Source organism: Lotus japonicus, chromosome 3, assembly GCF_012489685.1.
Source record: "Lotus japonicus ecotype B-129 chromosome 3, LjGifu_v1.2".
Classification (NCBI taxonomy): Eukaryota; Viridiplantae; Streptophyta; class Magnoliopsida; order Fabales; family Fabaceae; genus Lotus; species Lotus japonicus.
Genome location: NC_080043.1, coordinates 14,846,332 through 14,868,190, shown reverse-complemented (window position 1 = coordinate 14,868,190; position 21,859 = coordinate 14,846,332). Strand labels below are relative to the sequence as shown.

The window sequence follows — 21,859 nt, the reverse complement described above, 5'->3', positions numbered from 1 at the left end:
ATCCCTCCAAGACCTGGTAGTCGAGAATCAACATTTTTGGGGGGCATCTGTTGGCCCAAGGACATTCGGCCCAAAGCACACAAGGCAGTCGAACTTGGACTAAAGAAAGGACAGGAGAAAATATGCTAAGTCAGAAAAGCAGTCGAATTCGACAAAGGGAACCATTGCTACAAACACGGGCACATTGAACATGTGCAGCATTGACCTAGTCGAAGTCTCACCACGTTGGTTGAATACGTGGCCAAGAAGAGGTTGAAGCAGTTGAGGCACACGATCTCCACCACTGCACAGGGAACTTCTAGAACCAACTCCAGATCGTGGGAAGAGGGAATTAGATCCACTAACCCATCCACGAAGAAGAAGAAAACCGCCAAGGACATGCTCTATAAATAGGAGAATTCAAGTCAAAAAAGAGGTTCCCAACTCAACTCTAAAAAATTCACCAAAAAGCTCTAATGTCCGCATCAATGAGACTCAAGGAGCAAGACGTGATGATGGAGGAGTACGTTGCAGAACCAGTTGTTTAGTTTTCTTGCATTTAAACTTGTCAATTATCAGTCCTGTTGTGTAGTTTCCTGTCGAAATCTACGTTTCCTGTCGTTTTCATTTCGCTTTGTTACTGTTTGATCTTCATGTAATTGATCCGTGTTTAATGAAATTCAGTCTCTTTCAAATTGCTCATTGTTGTCGAAAAATATCAACTCACACACAACACTTTGGCAAAACGTTTTCTCAAAAGGACCCTGAATCTAAACTTCCTTTAGTCGAACTAAGAGGATATTTGTTTACCAAAAACCACTGTAAACAGCAGGTCAACACATTATTTTTTTTTAAGAAAAAATATCATTACAAATTTATCATATATTAAATTTCTTTAAAAAAAGATGTGTTGACCTGTTATAGCAGGTTAAAAAAAGTGGTCTAAAATTAGACCACTTTAAAAGTGGTCCACATTAGGGGTCACCTTTTTTTTATTATCAGCAGAACAAATTCATTGAAAAGAATTGAAGTACAAGTGATACTTCAATCCCGAAGGAATAAAAGTGAAACAAAAGAAGGAAATAATAACGAAACAGAGGTACACCGATGGGAATCTATAGCAGCCTTGAAGCACCTTTAAAAACTCTCTCTCTCTCTCTAAACGATTATTTTTAGGATAGTGGTTCCTTCATATGCAACTTTATCTTTTATCTCATTTTCACTTTTTTTTTCTTTTTTTTATCACATACTAATAAAACTCCTTGTTTTTTTTTTCTTCATATTTCTTACTAGATATAGGTAAAATGAGGTGTTGGTTAAACATTTCAGTTTTTAAGAGCATAAGTCTCATACAACTGGCTACAATGGAAGGGTACTGTTAGATAGCCAAGAGTAACTAAAGCCACCATCCTCACTATATCCACCATCCCTTTTTTTTGACTTTTATCCACCATTTATTTTTAGGGAATTGTTATTCAGACCCCCCCCACAACTATTCAGACCCAAAACTTTTTCAGAAATCTAAAAATACCCTTGTCGAACGCACTTTGAAAGTGCGACCTCTCTCTCACTTTGAAAGTGCGACAGTTGTCTTACTTTGAAAGTGAGACAGGTATCTCACTTTGAAAGTGAGACAGGTGAAAGTGTTGTATCACTTTCAAAATCTTACTTTGAAAGTGAGACAGGTGCTGTCTCACTTTGAAAGTGTGTTAGGTTGCAGAAAAAAAAAAACAGCAATTCTAAAAACGACACTTTAACAGTAGAAAAGAAGAAAGAGAGAGAAAGAGAGAGAGAGAGGAGAAGATGAAGGTGGTTGTTGTGGTGATGGTGGTGACGGTGGTGGTGACAGAGGTGGTGGTGACGGTGGTGGTGGTGGAGGAAAGAGGAAAGAGGAGATAGAGAAGAGAATATGGAGGTTGTTGTTGTGGTGATGGTGGTGGTGGTGGTGAAAGAAAGAGGTAAGGAGAAAGGAGAGAGAATGTGAGTGAGAATTTTTTATATTTTTTTTCATTAAGAGCATTTTAGTATTTTTACACATTTAAGGGGAGTCTGAATAGCTGAACAATTCCCTTATTTTCATCTAATTTGGGACTTAAATTTAACACTTTACCCAATCAAATTCTTACCCTATCCAAATATTCAAAACTCCAAAATACACATCCTTCATTTTAAACCCCACCCATTTACCTTTCCCATTCCCGTTCCCTCTCACTCTTGATCTCCAAGTCCCTCTACTTGTCGTCAAAGCTCATCATCTTCTTCCTTGGAACTTCATCATGCTATATTTTTTTCTTGTTGAGGTAAGCTTCATCTCCATCTTCTCCTTCAATTTTATTTTGTTTGTCATTTTCCGTTTCCTTTTTTACCGTCTTATCGATGAAGAGCTTCTGCCATTGAAGTGGAGCTTCATCGTCCATATTTTAATATATACCCGTAATTTTATTTGCTTTTCGCGTTGTAAACACTAAAATAAGTTGCATGCTCTTATGTTTAGGATGTTCCAAGATCTAAATCTCAGTAGTTGGTGTGGTTTATTGTTCTAGGACTTATAATCTGAAATACTTTGTATAATGTTCTGGAATTTAGAGCTTGGAATACTTTGTAGTTCTTGTTGGTTTTTTCACTAGGATTTAGAAACCAGAATGCTTTAATTGTGTTCTATAATTTAGAACCCGGAATACTATGTAATTTTTATTGGTTTATTTCCCAGGATTTAAAAACCGAAATTTGTGTTTTGAGTTTTAATTCCTGAAAGGTATTGGAACTTAGACTGTTCTGGGTTTTGAAACTCGAATCGAATTGGACCTTGCATTGTTCATTCCACTTTTTATAACTCAGAACGTGTTGGAAACATGGATTGTTTGTTATGAATTGTAAATGCCGGAGCATATTGGAACTTGAATTGTTTTAGGTTTTAAAACCCAGACTTTGTCTTCATTGATTTTTTAAGAAAGTTTGTTAGACTAAATGTGTATTGTTTGTTTACGTTTGTTTCTCATAGATGGCTAGGACACGTGGGTCATTGAGTACAGTGGCGGAACTAGAAAAAATAATATAAGGGGGCCAAAATGAAGTATTAAATATAAATTAAAGTTTTTTATTTGGAATGGACTCATATATACACAAAAAAATAATGATTAAATTATATACTCATTAAAGAGTTATTATAAGTTATATTAATAATGTTGAAGTTTGATTCATTTTTTTTCAAATGTTTCTCTTGAAAAAATATAATTCTTTTAGTTATTAGTTTTTTAGAGATATTTATATATTAATGTTATGCTCTAAGACTATTAGCTATTAGTTTTTTTTAACAAAAAAAGACTATTAGCTTTCCTCTTGCAATAAAATTATAATAATTAATTGTATAAATTAAAAGTTATTAAGTAATAATAAGTGAAATAATAGAAAAATTAAGTTTGTCAAAATGGAATGACTTGAAGAGCATTTGAACACGGTACCTCACAGTGAAAAAGCACAAGTACCAACCACTAGGACAACAAACTCAAATAGGAAATATATACATTGTTGCATATATATAACAAGAAATGCGTGACCTTTGGGGGGGCTGCAGCCCTCCCCTGTCTCAGCGTGGCTCCGCCACTGATTTGAGTACAAGTTCTAGTCCAGATGACGGGGTCGCACCAGTAATGTTGATGGGAGGCTGCTCAGCCCTTAGGTCGACCACCAGAGGAGGATGAGGCCATTGTGGAGAAAAAAGTTCATGGTGTTGGTCATAGGGAGTATCACTCTATGGTACCACCTTAGTAGGACCCTGTGTCACCACCTAAGCAAGATGATGACGGTGCACTTGTTATTTAGTGGGACCCACCCTTTCCTAAACGGTATGGTGATCTTTAATTGCTCATTAGCCACCTAGATCATGTGGCACCATTTGTGTGGCATGTCTTACTACAAATCCACTCGGTATGCATTGGTTGTTTCATTTGAACATATTTTCATGACTGTTACGAGTTTGTTTAATCTGGATGTTTAAACATAATTTTAGGGTTACTCTCATGGAGGAGATCTAATAGTCGCTACGTGTAGAAAAAATTTGGGGAAGTTGAGTTGTGAGGGCTACCTAAGGGTGTTTGAGAGAGTAGAGACATCTACATTGTATCCACTCATGTTTTGCTCTTACACAATGATAGACAAGGGCCTTATCACAACTTTTGTGGAGAGGTGAAACAAGGAGACTTCCTCCATTTGCATGCCCTTTGGGGAGATGACCGCAACTTTGGATGATGTGTCATGCTCTCTACACATCCCGATTGTCGGGAGGATCTTTACGTTGTTGGTGATCAGCCGAGAGCAAGTTGTTTGTATCAGATAACTTGGTGGACAGTGAGACGAGGTGTTGGATGAGATAAATTTTAACAAGGGGTTGCATCATAGGTTCTCATGGCTCCGCCACTGTTATGAGAGTGCACTTACAAGTTTGATTCTGCATTGTTTTTACATATTTCTCATTTAATGTTTTCTTACTTTTAGACATACATTGGGATCATGCTGCACAGTGTTATCTGCATCATTGAAGTCTTGCTTTCATACTTTATGGTACATGTACGTCCTGATAGTCCCCTTCCCCCTAGGCATACCACCCAATATAGAGGAGACATATGTCATGTACGACCCTTTCAGCACACAAGTCACCCAGGGTTCAGGTTACTTTTCCTACAGCTCGAGACAACACCCAAGTACATGACTTGTTATCTTCAAGTATCACATTCGTGCACCGTAACTGAGTCTATACGTTTGAGTATTGGTGGTGTGGCGAGTTCAATATTTTTATGTACAAATAATTGTTATGCTTTTACTCTCATTATTCCCTGACATCCAAATCACAATCTTTTCGGAAGCCCTGCGGCGTCTACAGGAGGGACTGCGATAGGTATTGGAAATACCTGATGCGCCTCCCATTGGAGGACCTAGACAAGCCAGTATATAGCAAGCATTGGAGTTCACCAGGCAGAAGACCACGTCGAGCTTTGTCCATCAAATGAGGAATATAGGAAACACATCCACATTTACATGTACCCTTTGGTTGATTTCTTTGTATTGACATCTATGTGATGTGTAGGATTTTTTTTATGATGATAGATATGTCTATGTGTTTGGATCTTTGGATTTTTATTGATGATGGATATGTATATGTGTATGGTATATTATTGATGATGGATTTTTATTGATGATGGATATGTATATGTGTTTCGTTAGCTTTTTGGGTTCTTAAAATTCGGAAGAGAACTCGCATTTAACCACTATGGGATTTAAATCCTGGAGTTAGGAGTGGCAAATTGGTTTGACCTATTGGGTCAGCCCGTTTGGCTCACCTTTTTTGGTTTGTTAGGTTGAGATTTTGTACCCAAAAGTAAACGCGGGCCATGCCAACCCAACCCGTATTTTGGTGGGTTATATGGCGAGGGTTGGGTCAACCCGCCATCCCATTTTTGATATATCAACCCTTATTTATAGGTTATGCTTTGTCTAAAACTTTCATAATTGTTGGCCCATTATTATTGGTTGAAGTAGTTGTATAACACATCTAGTAATGTTAATAAAAGTAAGTGAGTGCATATCAAAGAAAACGTGACATCTAGCAATGATTTGGTGAATGTCATTATCACTTACTCTTGATAGTTGCTATTGAGGTTACAGTTACAGTTTTTAATAACAACGCATGGTAAATATTTGTTTAATATCGTTATTCCTGAGACTTTTTTATTGAGTTCATAACCTTTTAAGATAAGGAACAAGTATAACATTATGATGATTCTAATTTCTGCATATGTCAACATACAAAAAGTGGAGGATTTTTTTAAAATTTCTTATTGCACAATTTTTTTTATATTTCACAATATTCTCTAAGTCAGCCAGCTTGCCCATCCGCCAAGATATGGGTTCAAACTTAAATGCTAAAAGTAGGTTAACCCAACCGAACCCACATTTTGACGAGCCGGACCCGCTCGTCAACCCATATCATGTCAAGCAACCAATTATCTCACAAGTTTAAACTGTTGGATAAGGGCCACATAAATGATTTTATATTATTTCTCTAACAGTTTAAATGTACCGGATTTTAGGGGTAGAAAGTATGTACAAAATGATGAAGAGGAAATGAATAAATGAATTTTTGGTATTTAATTTCTGGGAAGTTCTGGGCTTTTAAGTTTGAGATATAGTGGAAGAGGAAGATGGAGGTAGAGGAAGTGGAAGAATGTGAAAGGAGCGGTTCGAAGTGATTAAAAAATTAGATGGAATAAAGCTGATATGAAAAATTACATGTAGGATTAGAGAGATGATGTGTAAGTGTTGACCGGTTAAAATTGATGACACTTAGGCAGAAGAACTTAATTTGATTCAGGAACAACATTCAAAGGATTTGAAATTCAAGGACCCAATTCGATTTCTCTTACAAGTTAGGGACCTCAAATATATTTAAGTAAACTTAGCAATGGATAACTACCTCAGAACACTGATCAACTACACAAAGAACAACACCAGTTACAGCCATGGCTACTCTGAGCTTCAACCCAACACGTATCAGAACTCCAACGTTCAACCGTTCCAACCCCTCCACAAAACTCACCTCTTCATCAAAACCCATCAGAATCCCATGCATCCCTTCCTCCATCAACCACAGCCACCAAAAACTGATCCATTTTCGAGCCAATTCAGTGTCAGAAACCTCTCTGTCGACCCAGAAGGAAGAAGAGCAGGAAACTCTCGGTGATGAAGAAGAAGACGATGACCCAACTGCGGAAATGAGCTTCCTCGACCCTGAAACTGACCCTGACGCTATATCAGACTGGGAGCTTGATTTCTGCTCTAGACCCATTCTTGATGCTAGAGGGAAGAAGCTTTGGGAGCTGGTTGTGTGTGACAGCACGCTCTCGCTGCAGTTCACCAAGTATTTTCCAAACAATGTGATAAATAGCATTACTCTCAAGGATGCTGTTGTTTCTGTTTGTGATGACTTGGGTCTCCCATTGCCTAAGAAAATTCGCTTCTTTAGGTAACTTGTTTGCTTATGTGTGTGTGGGAGTTAAAGTTGAAAACATTGTTTTGCTCAGTGTTCATGTTGGAACAGGGAAGTTTTGATTGTTTTTGTGTTTTGTTGTCTTGTAGGTCACAGATGCAGACAATTATTACAAGAGCATGTAATGAGCTTGGCATAAAACCTGTTCCTAGTAAACGGGTGTGTATCATTTCCAATTTTTACTGTGGCATAAGCTTGGTTACTGGTAGAAATTAGTTAGTTAATGGTTTGATAATTTACTGACAGAGCGCGAGTCGAGAAGCTTTAACTTTTCCATTTGGTGAAGGTGATAAGAATAGGAGTTGATATAATCTAATCAACTTATGAAAGGGAAGAAGTGATTAGTAATTATGTTCAATAACTTGAATAGGATTTTATAGGAATAGATGTTTATTTGCAGAATCCCAAAATAATGGCAAGGGAAGTAGTGCTAGGATTTTAAATTGCGATTGCAGTTGTGGTTATATTGTGGTTGTTGCTGGCCAATGTGGTCCTCAATTACAACTTAATGCAGTTGTGGTGACTGCCACAATCAAGATGTAGTGGTCACTTTATGATGCACTGTGCAATTTCAAACACAGTTTGGTGCTAAGTTTGTGCCTCCAAAATCTTGGTTTATTTTCCGAGTTTAACTTTCCATCGTAATTTGAGGCATATTCAACTGTTCCTTCTAGGACATAAGCTCCAAGTATGCTATTGTCTAAATGTTTTGGTAAAGAAGCAAACATGATGGGAACAAAAAAGATCAATACTTACACCAATTTGTTGAAAATAGTTTTTTGATGTTTGGGTTTATGTAATATATATGTTAATATTTCATTTGAAAAAATGTAAAGCCTACTCATCTAGGTTGTTTTTATTTTTTAGATAAGAAATTCAAGTTGTTATTATCAAGCTGAACGGAGTAAGGGTCTTTTAATTTTGCATATATAGCTAGCTCTATAATTACCTGAGTGCTTCAGGATGTTTCAATTTAACAATGAAGTGATAAGAATTATGAAGCATCTTTGAAGTGATTCAAGAGTCACTTGTTACATAAAACTAAAAGATTGAAAATTAAGATTCTTTTGGGGTGCATGAGATTGCCATTGATGCTGTGACTCGATTTATAGAACTGCTCAAAACACAAGGACCCTCTGCAGTGTCTCAAAAATGTTTCATGATGCATTTTTTCTTCCCCTCCCCTTTTTGGTGATTAAAAATTCATTTAAGTGGCTCAAAGTAGCCCAAGCTGGTCTTTGTGATGTTATCTGTGGGGTGAAATGCCTATGTTACTTGTATGCTTAAAATGAGAAAAATAGATAATACATGGTATTTGTCGCATATTGTTTTGTAATGATTCACTGAGTTCTGATATCCTTGGCAGAGGTGCCCCATCATATATTTTATTCGGTTCATCTGATCCTTTCTCAGTGCTTGTCGTTACTTCTATGGCTAGAGGAGCGCTACGAGACTGTATATAAGAAGCATCCTGGATTTCAAAAAGGATTCACGCCCCTTTTGGCATTAGATAATCCTTTTCCCACGAAACTTCCAGAGGATCTTTTTGGCGAAAGATGGGCATTTGTCCAATTACCCTTCTCAGGTATAGAAGCATCACCTTTCATTTCACCTGTTCCCAATCGCATGACTTGTTTTTCATGTATATAGACAGCAGGCGCTTGTTATTCAGGTTCAGAGGCAGCAACTTTCATGTATATAGTGTCTCATACAAATTTGATTGGTGGGGGTAGTAAAGGGATCACAAATGGGGACAGAGGATTTCAATCCATTCATGAATACTTTAAGTAGTTTCCTTGAATGTATTTCTAACTTTCAATAACCTATTTTGAAGCTGTTCGAGAGGAGCTCACGTCGTTACAGACTAATACGATCTTTGGCTCTGGGCTAGATCTTGATTTGATGGGTATTGAAATTGATGATAAGACGATGATCCCAGGACTGGCGGTTGGATCTTCTCGCGCTACAGTATTATCAGGTACAGAACAGAGATTTCAATATTTTCTTCATGTTTCAAAGACATTCATCTTGTACTATTTTTCATTCAAAAACTACCTAGGTTTAAAAATGGCTTTTATGCATGGAATCAATTAATTACTAAGCCAGTGACTATCTGTCTGATCTTGGGCCAAGCAATTTGAGAGCTACTGAAATATGCTGCCTGACAGCATTAAGAATTTGAGTCATACAATGAAGGATTAAAACTTCAAATACTAATGATGTAATCAATACTTATATGCACTTGAGCACATCTAATTTTACAAATTCAAATAAACAATTTGCTATCTAAGCAAAATTATGATTCCAATACACAGTAATTAGAGTTCATACCATAATTTGGTCAATTTGCTTACTAAAACTTTGAAAACTCTATATAACTGTTGACAAAAAAAGCTGGATTAGCGTCCTCAATAAGATCTGTGGACAAATAAGACCAAATAGATCAATTAGCGTTTCCTCTTAGTGGCGTGTGCATCTTGCCTGTTAACTATATCTTGGTGGATACTCTTAATATTCATAGATAGCATAACACTATGAACTATTAAAAAGATGGGAGTATTTCAAAAGTTCATAGTTCCATATTGCCTAAGTGTTAAGCTTCCGAAGGTTTGTAGTCAACTTCACTTTGATGTGGCAACGTGTCTACCAAAGAAGTAGGCATCAGGCGCCTGAGATTGGACTTTGTTGGCCTAATGCACTGCAAATCCTAAATATTTGATTTCTTTACTTGCATTATATGATTTTGGTTATTTTCATTACTATGTGTCTTATCGAGATCCTCCTTATAAAAAACTTCTCACCATTTTCTGCCACAGCTATTATGAATAGCTTCGAGCTTTGTACTGTTGAAGCAGACACTGCTCGTGGTAGCTTGATTCTTTCAGTTGGAATTTCTACTCGGTATGTGTATGCAACCTATAAGAAAACTCCCACTACAACTAGTGAAGCTGAAGCTTGGGAAGCAGCTAAGAAAGCTTGTGGAGGTTTGCATTTCCTTGCTATCCAACAAGACATAGAATCTGAAGAGTGTGCTGGCTTCTGGCTTTTACTAGACTTGCCACCTCCACCTGTATAATTGTACCAGTTATTATGGTTGAATATTCAGTGAGAACAAAAATATTACAACAGAATCATTAAATTCCAGAAATTGTTTAACCCAGAATCAAATTCTACCTGAAGTGGCCAACTAGAATTGCCATTCTCAGTCAAAATTTAACTAGATTTGACCATTCCATGAATTAATATATTGAAATTATGTCATCTAATTTTTTTTTAATATTATTTGTTTATTTTATACGAACTTTACAATATATTTAGGAAATGAATTGAGATAGTATGAATGAATTTTTCAACATGAAAAAATTTAGAGTTATAAAATCATTAAAGTGTTCGTTTTCATTTTATATTAAATTCGAAATAATTATTTTTAAAAGAAAAATTGAAATAATTATTATTTTTGTGGCAAAAATAATTATTTCTAAACAGTTCTGTGGTCTTTTCCGAAGAAAAAAAACAGTACTATTGGCTAATGAGATTATCTCATTTAATAAATAACTATTTTATTCAAACAAACTTATAAGCTTAATCATGGCCTGTATGGTGGGTGGCTCTGGTTCAGTTAATGCTTTGGTGGTCAGGCGCGTATCTAGGTAGGGGCCATCGCCCTCCCCAAGAATTTTGAAATGTTCACCGACTATAGGTTTTTTTATATAGAAGATGTTCTAACATTTTGTGATGCTCATCAAGTTGAAGTTCTTGACATTAAAACCCTTTATTTTATGGGTAATGGTCGTCATAAGAAACAAGATGGAAATATGGAACATCATTATAAGATATATGTATTTTATTCTGCAATTGATTTGGAACTATCTGAATTAAATAGAAGACTTAATGTAGAGGCAGCGGAACTTCTCATACTTAGTTCAGCTTTAGATTCTAAGGAAAATTTTAAATCATTTGGTAATAAGAAAATCTATAAGCTTGTTGAGAAATTTCATGTAGATGATTTTTCCGAGCTAGAAAAGAGAAATTTGTCGTTCCAACTAAGACATTATCATTCAGATATTTTCCGAAATCCTAATTTAGGAAAAAATTCCAGTTTATCCGAGTTTTACCAGAAGTTAGTTGAAACTGAAAAAACAACAATATTCTCACTTGTTGATAGATTGATACGTCTTGTTTTGGCATTCCCTGTTTCAACAGCATCTACAGAACGATCTTTTTATGCAATGAAAGTTGTTAAGACTTCGGCTTTGCAACAAAATTGAAGATGATTTTCTCAGAAATTTATTAGTTGTATATATCGAGAGAGAAATTGCTGAAAAAATATATGTTGATGCAATAATAGATAAATTTAATACTATGAAATAAACGAAGAGTTGTATTTAAATAATCTTTTATAATTTAAAGTTTATATAATATTCAATGAAGATTTTTTTAGTCTTATATTTCGCCCCCTGTTTACGGTGATATTTGGTAAACAAACATTCTCCAAATTCGACTGGAAAAAGTTTAAGAGTAAGGGGTTCTTTTGGGAAAACGTCTTGTCAAAGTGTTGTGTGTGAAACGTGATTCTCGACAAACAAATGTCAAAGGTTGAGTTCGTAACTTAAAACAAATATTCAAGAGTTCTGGGAACTGAATTTCATTAAACAAAAGGCAAAGTACACAAAGAAAGTCGAAAAACTGAAAATTACATCAAGTAAAGGAAATCGACAGAAATTCAAATGGACAAAACAACAAGTTTAAAGCATTAAATGCAGGAATTGTAAATGGCTGGTTCTGCAACATACTCCTTCATGATCACGTTAGGCTCGTGGAGTCTCTTTGATGCGGACATATGAGCTTTCTAGTGAGTTTTTGGAGTTGAGTTGGGAACCCTTTTTCTGAATGAGCTTCTTCTATTTATAGTGCTCCATTGTCTCACATGTCCTTGGCGGTTTTTCCTTTGCTGGATGGATTAGTGGGCTTGACCCTTCCCACGATCTCTTTACTTGCTCCGGAAGCTCTGTGTGTCGTGGTGGGAAGGGCGCACCTTAACCGTTTGCCTACATCGTGGGTGGCCATCGTGGGTGGAGATACGCTCTTCTAACTGTTTCTGTTGCAGCGTTACAACGTGGGTACACGCACGTGCCAATTGCCCGCTTTTCTAGTAACTGCTTTTAACACCACATTCGTCGAATTCTGCCATCAACTTAACTTGTGCTTTTCTAGCTTTTCCTAAACCAGTTCTCGACTAGCTTGTGTCGACAAGTCTGGAGCCAAATTTTGGGTTAACACCCCCACAATAAGAAAATCCTGGATACGCCCATGATGTGGTTATTTTATACGGGTCAAGAAGACGTGACTTGTTGGTAAGTTTGTAGGTTGAATTTAAATGAAAGCGACAAGGAAACTATCCGAGATTTTAAAATGGAATTGGCAGAGTTGTGCTGCTTTGAGCATTAAGGTGTTCTTTCTTTTGTTTTTTGGTTTTGATTTTTGTACAAGCGTTTAGTTTTAGACTCTTTGGATTAAGGTTTGTTTTTCCTCAAAGGTTAGGGGTTGTCTTCCTTTGGACTGTTAAGGTTTTTTATTTTCTTTTTTCCCCTTGATTGACATGTTTTTGCTAGGTCTTTGTATTCGTTTTTTGGTTTTGGGTCAGAGTCTCTCTTGCTTACTTGCTCCCTATCTAATATCTATATATTTGGATTTCGAAGGAAAAAAAAACTTATAAGTGTTATGAATAGGATGATCATTGGGCCAAGCCCATGTACTCTATACTTGGCCCATTGTCTAATGCTATAAATATAGAGGAGGTTGCATCAAGCAATCGATCCACATTCACATTATTCTCTCTTCTTTTGCTCTCTTCTCTCTAGACTCTTGCTTCTCTCTACATCTTCTCCTCTATATACTTGTTCTGGTCCCACTTATTCTTAACACGTTACCAGCACGATAGTCTCTCCATAACTCTAAGCTCTTCCTCTTCTCTTTTAAGCGAGTAGGTACCACACCCATGTGGAAGGTTATAATATTATATAATTTTTTTTTTCTTCTTCTTCCTTCTTCTTTTGAAGATGAATCCTGAAGATTTATGGGATACAAGTTTTTAAGATGAATCTTGAAGATTCATGGAATAAGATTTTTTAAGATAAATCGTGATAGATTTATGACATACAAATTTTTAAGATGAATCCTGAAGATTCATAGTCAACGTATCCAGAAGTACCGTAGTTAACTCTTAAAATATGGATATGAATCCTGGAAATTCATAAACTGAGTTCAGAAGAACCATAGTATGATGTACTCTCTTTATGGATCCAGAAGATTCATATCATAATTTACATATGGTTTCAGAAGATCCATAATATGATATATTCTAGATTTGAATTCAGAAGATTCAAACACAAATAAACATGGAATATGTTCTACAAAAGAAATTGTGAAAGTATAACTATGTGTTATGGCTATAGTTGCATTTCGTGCAATGCATGAAAAGATTTACTTTGTTGGTCCATTAATAAGGTGGCTTGGATAAGGGTTGGAATATACTGAGTTTTGCTCAACCAAGTAATACTGATTTTTGCTCCGTTATGGCTATAGTTTCCTGATTCACTCATTTCCAGTTTTGATTTTTTTTTTCTTTCTTTCTTGGTTATCAATTACCCAACGTCATTAGGTTTGATGAATGATATTTCTTCCATTTATGGGCCATGCGTATATTATGTTATTGTCCCAACTTTGGTGTTTGACTTTCCACTATAATAAAGTATTATTAATTTGTATGAAAAAATGCTTAATTTAGGGGCTTGTTTTTTTTTTTTCTCCTCTTTCAAAACGATTATTGATATTAATGGCATTAGTATTAACCGTTGCTTTACTGTGCATTCCAAAAAAAACCGTTGCTTTACTGTGTTAAGAAAAAAAAAACGTTTATTCACTTTTTAATTAGCCGTTGTCAATCATTAGTATTAACCTTGTTTTTTAATGGCATTAAATGAGATTGATTTTTTTTAGTCATTATTCGCCATTGATGAATCATTAGCGGATTTTTTTTTTTTCGTTAAGATTATTTATTTTTCTTCTTCTATTTCCTTTTATTATACTGTAACTAATTATTTATTTATATTTCTGATCTATTTTGGTGATTTTGATATTTTTTAAAAGTAAATATTTCATTAACGTGTTCTCCAGTGTAAGAGCGTTTTGGATCAATTTTATGTATGATTATGATTAAGATATTTTCTGAAGTAAATATTTCATCAACAAGTTCTTCATTGCAAAAGCATTTTGAATCAATTTTAGGTATGATTGTGATTGAGATATTTCCTGAAGTAAATATTTCATCAACAAGTTCTCCATAGCAAAAGCGCTTTAGATCAATTTATATATTATTGTGATTGAGATATTTCCTGAAGTAAATATTTCATCAACAAGTTCTCCATAGCAAAAGCGCTTTAGATCAATTTATATATTTCCTGAAGCAAATATTTCGTATGAAATAACAAAGGTTGTGATATGTTATATGCTATGAAAGCATGATTAATTGTCCCTGAAGGACGTGCAATGATATTGTATGATGACTCTCCAGAAGAGGCAGATAAAATCTCAAACAAATGTTTATGGTAATGTGGTAGAAACTCATACTTGAGGGGGATGAAGTTCAGGATTCAAGTGTGATTTAGAGACTCTCCTACTATGAGCTCTCCTTTTTCCCCCAACCACTGGTATCAAAGTATGAAAATATGATAAAATGTGAAAATCCCTAAAGGATTCAAAATGCGAGAAAATATTCTTTGAAATATTGAAGCATATTTTGATTAGCGAAGTTCTTCATATGGAAGAAGTGATTGTGATTGGCATATGACCGATTAGACCATGCCGAGTCTTATGATGCGAAAGTCTATGAATTCATATAAGCACTCATGAAAGAGCATAAGATTCTTCAGTATAATGATTCTCAGATGTTGTTCTCAATGCCAAAATTAAAATGTGGCAAAATAGAGGGTTTTGAATTCCCTGTTATTCTTGAATATATTTGATGTGATACATGTGCACATATACAATGTTAATCGATGCATCAACCTTGATAGAGTAAAATTTCCAACCTTGATCAAGTTGGTATGTGACATGATTTTGAATGTTGAGTTGCACATGTTCATATATAAAATGATCTGGCAATGATATTTAGTTAAATGCTTCTTATTTATAGCTAGACAATCATTAAGAGAACAAATGTCCTTATTTTTTGAACATGTGATGTTGCTAGTAGCAACATCTATATGCATCAAGCCAATGAGTCATTATAATTCTCTCCGTTGCAATTGGTTCATTGTTAGGAACCTAATATTTCTCATCTAAGAAATTTTTATGCTATGTGTTCTTCGTTGTCCAGCAGACAACACTTAGATGAGATTAAAAGAAAGCTGAGATTATGCTATGAATTTGAGCTATTGTCAGAAGATATTGCATATCTTACTTATCGTTATTTCTCGGCATTAGGGGGAGAGAAAAACTACGCAGCTCAGAAAATTTGTTTTGAATGCATATATATATTCGCACACAACAATATGAACCTGCAGTTCAAAGGAAGCATTCTCTGACCTAAAAGGAATTTCTAGATTCCTAAAGGAATTTCTAGATTCTTTTATGCTGCAAATGTCCTTCTCTATTAAAATTTTATTAGGCTAAGATATGCCTAAACTTGGTTCCAAAGATAAATCTTAGAGAAGGAAGATGGTCTTGATATGAGGAAAATTATCATGAAAATTGTAGAGATTACGAAAACTATTTAAACCTCTTGAAGAGGTTTCGGGTACCTGTGATTATTGATACAAAGAGATCTCAATCGATTATATATCTACAAGTTGAAATAAGGAACCAAGAACTCGAAAAATTGTCGACAGATAAGTAGCGCTCAATATTATAAGTGCGAGAATATTGAACACATAATAAAGAAGCAATTCATTTGTAAAAATATAAGAGTCTTTGGACTTGAAAGTCTGTACACCAAAGGTGTAAAAGGATATTACATAGTTGTTTGGTTATGAATTGGTCATTGATTGACAACATGGAACATGCTTTTAATCGGTTCCGTTTCATTGTCAAAATTTGAATATGAGAAATTCTACATCGGAGATTCATCCATCACCTTGCAGACACACAAGGCTAAAGAAGGATACATCAAGGGAGATAGAAAAAAGCACATATCACCGAAACTCTTCTTCACTCATGATCTACAAAAGAATGGTGACATAAACATTCAACAAATTCGTTCAAGTGATAATTTGACAGACTTATTTATGAAGGCTCTTCCAACAACGAAATTTGAAAAGCTTGTGCGAAATATCAGAGTTTGTATGCTGAAAGATCTCAATTAAAATGCATTGTACTCTTTTTTCCTTAACCATGTTTTTCTTCCCATTGGGTTTTCATGGTAGGGTTTTTAATGAGGCAATGTACAAAGACGAGCTAGAGAATGATGCACTCTTTTTCCTTCACTAGGTTTTTATCCCACTGGGTTTTTCCTAGTAAGGTTTTAATGAGACACATTCTTAAGAGATGGTCATCCACGGGGAGTGTTATGAATAGGATGACCATTGGGCCAAGCTCATGTACTCTATACTTGGCCCATTGTCTAATGCTATAAATATATAGGAGGTTGCATCAAGCAACCGATCCACATTCACATTATTCTCTCTTCTTTTGCTCTCTTCTCTCTAGACTCTTGCTTCTCTCTACCTCTTCTCCTCTATATACTTGTTCTGGTCACACTTATTCTTAACAATCAGCTAATACTGACTCTAAAGTCTAACCATATTAATCAAGTAAATTAAAGTGCTGATAATTAAAAATAATAAAAGAAGTTAATTAAATTATTATGGAAAAAGTAAGAAAATGATATTTAAATTAAGTAGCGTTTCAAAGAAAATTTTGAACTAATGAGATCCTCATTTAATAAGTAGAGTTTAATTTTCATAAGTTGTCTGAGTAAAAAGTTGTACACCTACTATCAATCATACTATGCCATGTTCAAAAAAAAATAATGCTATGCTATGTAGGACCAACGATTGTTGATTGTTGATGTGGTATAAATCAATTGAATGCACGTGTATATAAAATTTACACCAATAATGCATCAAAATTTTCCTTTAATAAGAAACTCTATTTTATTTGAAACTTTGTAAATAAAAAATTAAAAACTTAAATCTAAGAATTTAATAGTAATGCAGCGTCGGTGTAAACATTTTTTATAGATATGTCCAATGATGAGTCGTCAAATCAGAAAATAAGCTTTTAATTCAATTAAAATAAGAAAGAGTAAAAGTGTTTTTGACTGCAGGACATACAATTACAATGACCATTACACAATCACAAAGCCAAAATAAAGCCCCCTAACTGCATTCCTCTTCTTCATGCTTTCAACTTAAGCAAGCCACCCAGAAATAATTTTCTTTTCACGTGGATTGCATTCCCCATCATACCATTGGAAAAATCGCACTTCCTTCTCTTACCATGAAAAAATTTCCAAACCTTGAAAAAATTCTCAAATCAAAAATAAGGATTCAAAATCAGACATTGGAAACAATTCACAAGCTTCAACGTTAGAGATTTCACTTCACTTGATACTCCCCATAACCAAAGAACCTCTGACCAAAATTCTCCTTCGTCTATGAGGTCTTCAACGGAGCTTCAACACCACAATCACAAACCAGTCTTCTTCGAACATAGTCATCACTCACAATGCTCCCAAACGAAGTTTGGGTTGCTTGCCTTATGGTACGACCTTGATGTGGCTTCTCAGTCTTCACTTCACTTCACTTCACTTCAACGGTAGTTTCTCCTCCTCTTCTTCGCTTCAGACTAAGCTCTTCTCTCTTCTATCCTCTTTAAGGTTCGTGAAAATGAAAATAGGTTAAAGATGAAGAATACGCATCCCTCTCCATTATTTAAAATTTTCATACACATCCTGATGGTCTAAGCAACATATTTTGACTATTTTTTAGTCCTAACGGTCCAAGAGACATATCATCTCCATTATTTAATATTTTCATAACAGTGCTTTATAATATTTTTCATAGTCCCCCTAGCAAGTCTCCACGTACTATTGGGTTAGTACCACTAACACCCCACCCACTCATCCCTCTTTTTATCTTTAACTTTCATTTTTTCCAATTGAAAACCCACGCCCTCGCACAACGATTGACAGAGATTCACCATCCCAACTCACTGTTGAAACTTTAGGAGTCTCTCAAGATGATGATGTCTATGGAAATTGACATCCGAGAGGCCAATGACGAAGACCATATCTAAGGACTCTTTCACTTGTCATATAAATTGGAGGATGTAATCGCGAATGTCGCCTTGCTTCCATTGATGGAGAAAATGGCCAATGAGAATGACCTATGACGCGGTTTTTCCTTCACGACAATGTTGTTGCGTGTACCCAAACATGTACATAGTCTTTTAGATTTTGGGCCCCATCTTGAAATTGTGTCACCGCCCCGCCCCTATTCCAGGGACGAAAGAAAATTTGAGATAAGGACTCATATGAACGACGAATGCAATTTCAGGGGTTTTTGGAACCATTTCTGAAGTTCGGGGACAAAAGAGCCCGACCCCTACAGTTTCAGGGACCATTTAGACGATTCATTCTACAAAAAAATAAATATTGTCTAGAGTCATTTGTCTAGCATGGAGAATTGTTACAAAGTAGACACTTGTCAAGTCAAGTATAGAGAATAATAGACATGTCATCACTTCTATGTTGTCATCTAATCACTTCATGTCATATAGTTGTATATGTTATCACTGTGTACCAACCTACATCAATCTCATCGAAGTGACCTTCTCTTTCTTGGATTGGAGGACTTCAACCTCTTCTTCTGAAGCTTCATTTTAGCAGTTCTGGGGTTTGGAGTGTCTTACCTAGAGGTGGAAGCTTCCTACAACTCTTCAGGATCACTGTCTGCATTAGCCTCTCCTAGCTCAACATCCATTACTGACTTCACTGACATTTCCATCAACCTATCCCATTGCACCCAGTGGTGGAACTATGAAGGGACATAGCCCTCATGGCCCCCTGAAAATATTTCAAAGTTTTTTTTGTAGTAGTAAATTTTTTTAAAGCACCAATATAAAGTGAGCCTCATTAAACAGTGAATGTGACGTCATATACACATGTGTAGCCTGGATATTGTTAAGTCAAGCAGGAATAGACAATCACTAATACAAAAAAAATGCATTGTCAAGTCACAATATAGACACTTGTACAAAAAAAAGTATGGATTTCCAAGTTCAAAGTCGTAGACATGTCATTGCTTAATCCCAACGTAGTTATACCCCACGTGTGAACATCCTTCCTCATCAGATAGATTGCCTACCTGCTCCATCTTTTTCCTCACCAGATGCCTGCTGTGAACGTTGTATAAATCAATCAAAATACATGAAAAAATAGAGTAGTGTTGATGTAGAAGTGTTAAAATGTGCAAGAGTTTATGTTTTGTTTTCAGATGTTGTGTTTTTTGTATTTTCATATGTTGGGAATGTATTTACTTCTAAAAAAAGTATTAATACAATTTATAATAAATCTAAACTGGTCCTCTCGTTCATTTTCTTCCTCTTCCATGGCTTCCAATTCAAGTTCCCCATCATCTACTCAGGCTGAAACTGCTAAAGCTGAAGGTGATTTAATCAATAAAATTGATTCGAAGGTTCAATCGGGTAATCTCACCATTGTTGCTCAAGAACCTCAACCTTCAACTGAATCATCTCCTCAAGCTGAAGCTGAAATTGATGGTGAAGGTGGTATAATCAATCAAATTGATTCGGAGGTTCAAGCAGCTATTGTTGGTCAACCTTCAAAGAACCGGTGCAGTAGAGCGCGTGGAAAATGGAGATGTTCAAAAAAGCATGTGGCAGACAGGAAATTATGTGAAGATCACCGATCCCAAAGCCAGAAACACAATGAAACATACCGGACTAAGAAGAAGAACAATTGCATGCCTGCGCCTGATGCGCCTTCTTCATCGGTAGTCATCAGTCCAAGATCCATCGTCAGCGGTGGTGTTGAGGATGTCTACAACAAGGATTGTGCCACCGAGGACCAGCTTGTCACCCCTTGGACTGTCTCTGTTGCCAGAAGGCAAACACTTTTGATTCGATCTATGGGAAGTGGCATTCATCATCAAAACCATTCTGAAAATATGCAAGGCATAGAGGCTGATGTTGTGAGCATTATTCGAGCAATTATTCCTGCCCTTGATTCTAGCAGACATAAAGGTCAAGCAGGAAAATTAGCTGTGATTGGAGGTTGTCGGTGCTGATTTGTCCCTTGTATTCTGTACAAAAGATGTTACTCCTGTCATTAAAAGTTACAGTCTTGAGTTGATTGTGCACCCTGTTTTGGAAGATACATATAGTGTCAGGGAGGAAGACAAGAAGACCACATCAAGCAAGGTTCTTGCTGAAGTTGACAAATGGTTAGAATGGCATTCGTATGCCACTTTTAAACCTTACGAAAAGAATAATAAATTTTAATATGCATTCATATAAATTAGTCTATTTTTTTTAATGTGTATATACATGTATTGAGATCTTATTTATATGGGCCCCTCAATATTTTTCTAGTTCCGTCATTGATTGCACCCCAACAAAGAATAAATCATGACATTAACTTACTTTCTTATACTACATAAGCATAAGTTATTTTAAAAAAATTAATTCATTAATAGGAATTTTTTGAAATAAAAAATATAGTAATATTCTCATATTGTTAATTTACTAAATATATCAATACAAAAGTATACATTTCATAAGAATATTTGTATATTATATAGAGAAACACATATATAGATAGTAAACATGGATTATATATTTGTAATGTTACATGCATTTAAATGTGTTATATAAACATGTATTATATTATTTTTGAATGAAAACACCTAGACTCTGAGATTATCTAGAAGTGTCTAAATGTTTTGAATTTCTATTTATAAATATGTATATGTAAAAAGTAATTATATATTTTTATTGAATAATTATTAATAATTATAATTGTGATTAGATAATTTTATATGTTCAACATTTAATTTTTCTAATTTTAATATAGTAGTTATGATTATTTTATTGATTTATAAAATCACTTATTATGAAAATAGGATTTAAGGTTTTATATTTAAATCATATTATTTAAAAAGATATGGTAATTAAATGAGTTCTATTATATTATCAAGAAGAGCGCGAGAAAGTAAAAATTAATTTTTTTAATCGATGAAGCATTTTCATCCCTAGTAAAGATTTTTTTTTTCGTTTGAATCGACATATTATTGACGATTTGTGTCGTCGATAACTTAGCGACGGTTGATGTTGTATATCAACGGTTATGACCGTCGCTAAGTTACCGAAGACATTTTAAAAACTATCAGTGAATACTACCAAGGAGCTTAATACCGACAAATCTTTGGTCGTTGGTAATCTCTCTTTACCAATGACTTTTAGGGCTTGCTGACGATTTTTAAGTGTTAATTAGTAATTCGCATTATTCTTATAGTGAATGTCATATCTCTAACTTGTAGTTTAAAGTTGCTTACATGACATGGAATGATAGTGATATTTTTATGTGGCAGTTCTACATCTTAACTTTAGATTTACTCCCTCTGTTTTAAAATAATTTTCCAGTGAGGAAGAAAATATTTGTTTCACTATAACTGTTCACTTAGAATTTCAATGAAGTGCACACATATCGAGAAATTCAATGAAGCATTAATTGATGTTTTTCTATATAATGCCCATATAAGAAGAATAAATGATACTCCTTCTGTTCCAAAAGTATTGTTGTTTAAGGTTATGCACATA

The 21,859-nt window shown here is 35.1% G+C and overlaps 1 protein-coding gene across 1 annotated transcript; it reads left to right on the top strand.

Annotated features, from left to right (window-relative positions):
• The first annotated feature begins 6,451 nt into the window (after positions 1-6,451).
• On the top strand, positions 6,452-10,282 carry LOC130748850 (protein TAB2 homolog, chloroplastic). The gene is made up of 5 exons (XM_057602094.1): positions 6,452-6,997; positions 7,111-7,180; positions 8,435-8,606; positions 8,856-8,999; positions 9,838-10,282. Exons 1-5 carry the CDS (start codon positions 6,495-6,497, stop codon positions 10,095-10,097), a joined length of 1,149 nt encoding a protein of 382 aa, XP_057458077.1. The 5' UTR covers positions 6,452-6,494; the 3' UTR covers positions 10,098-10,282.
• The last annotated feature ends 11,577 nt before the right edge of the window (positions 10,283-21,859 follow it).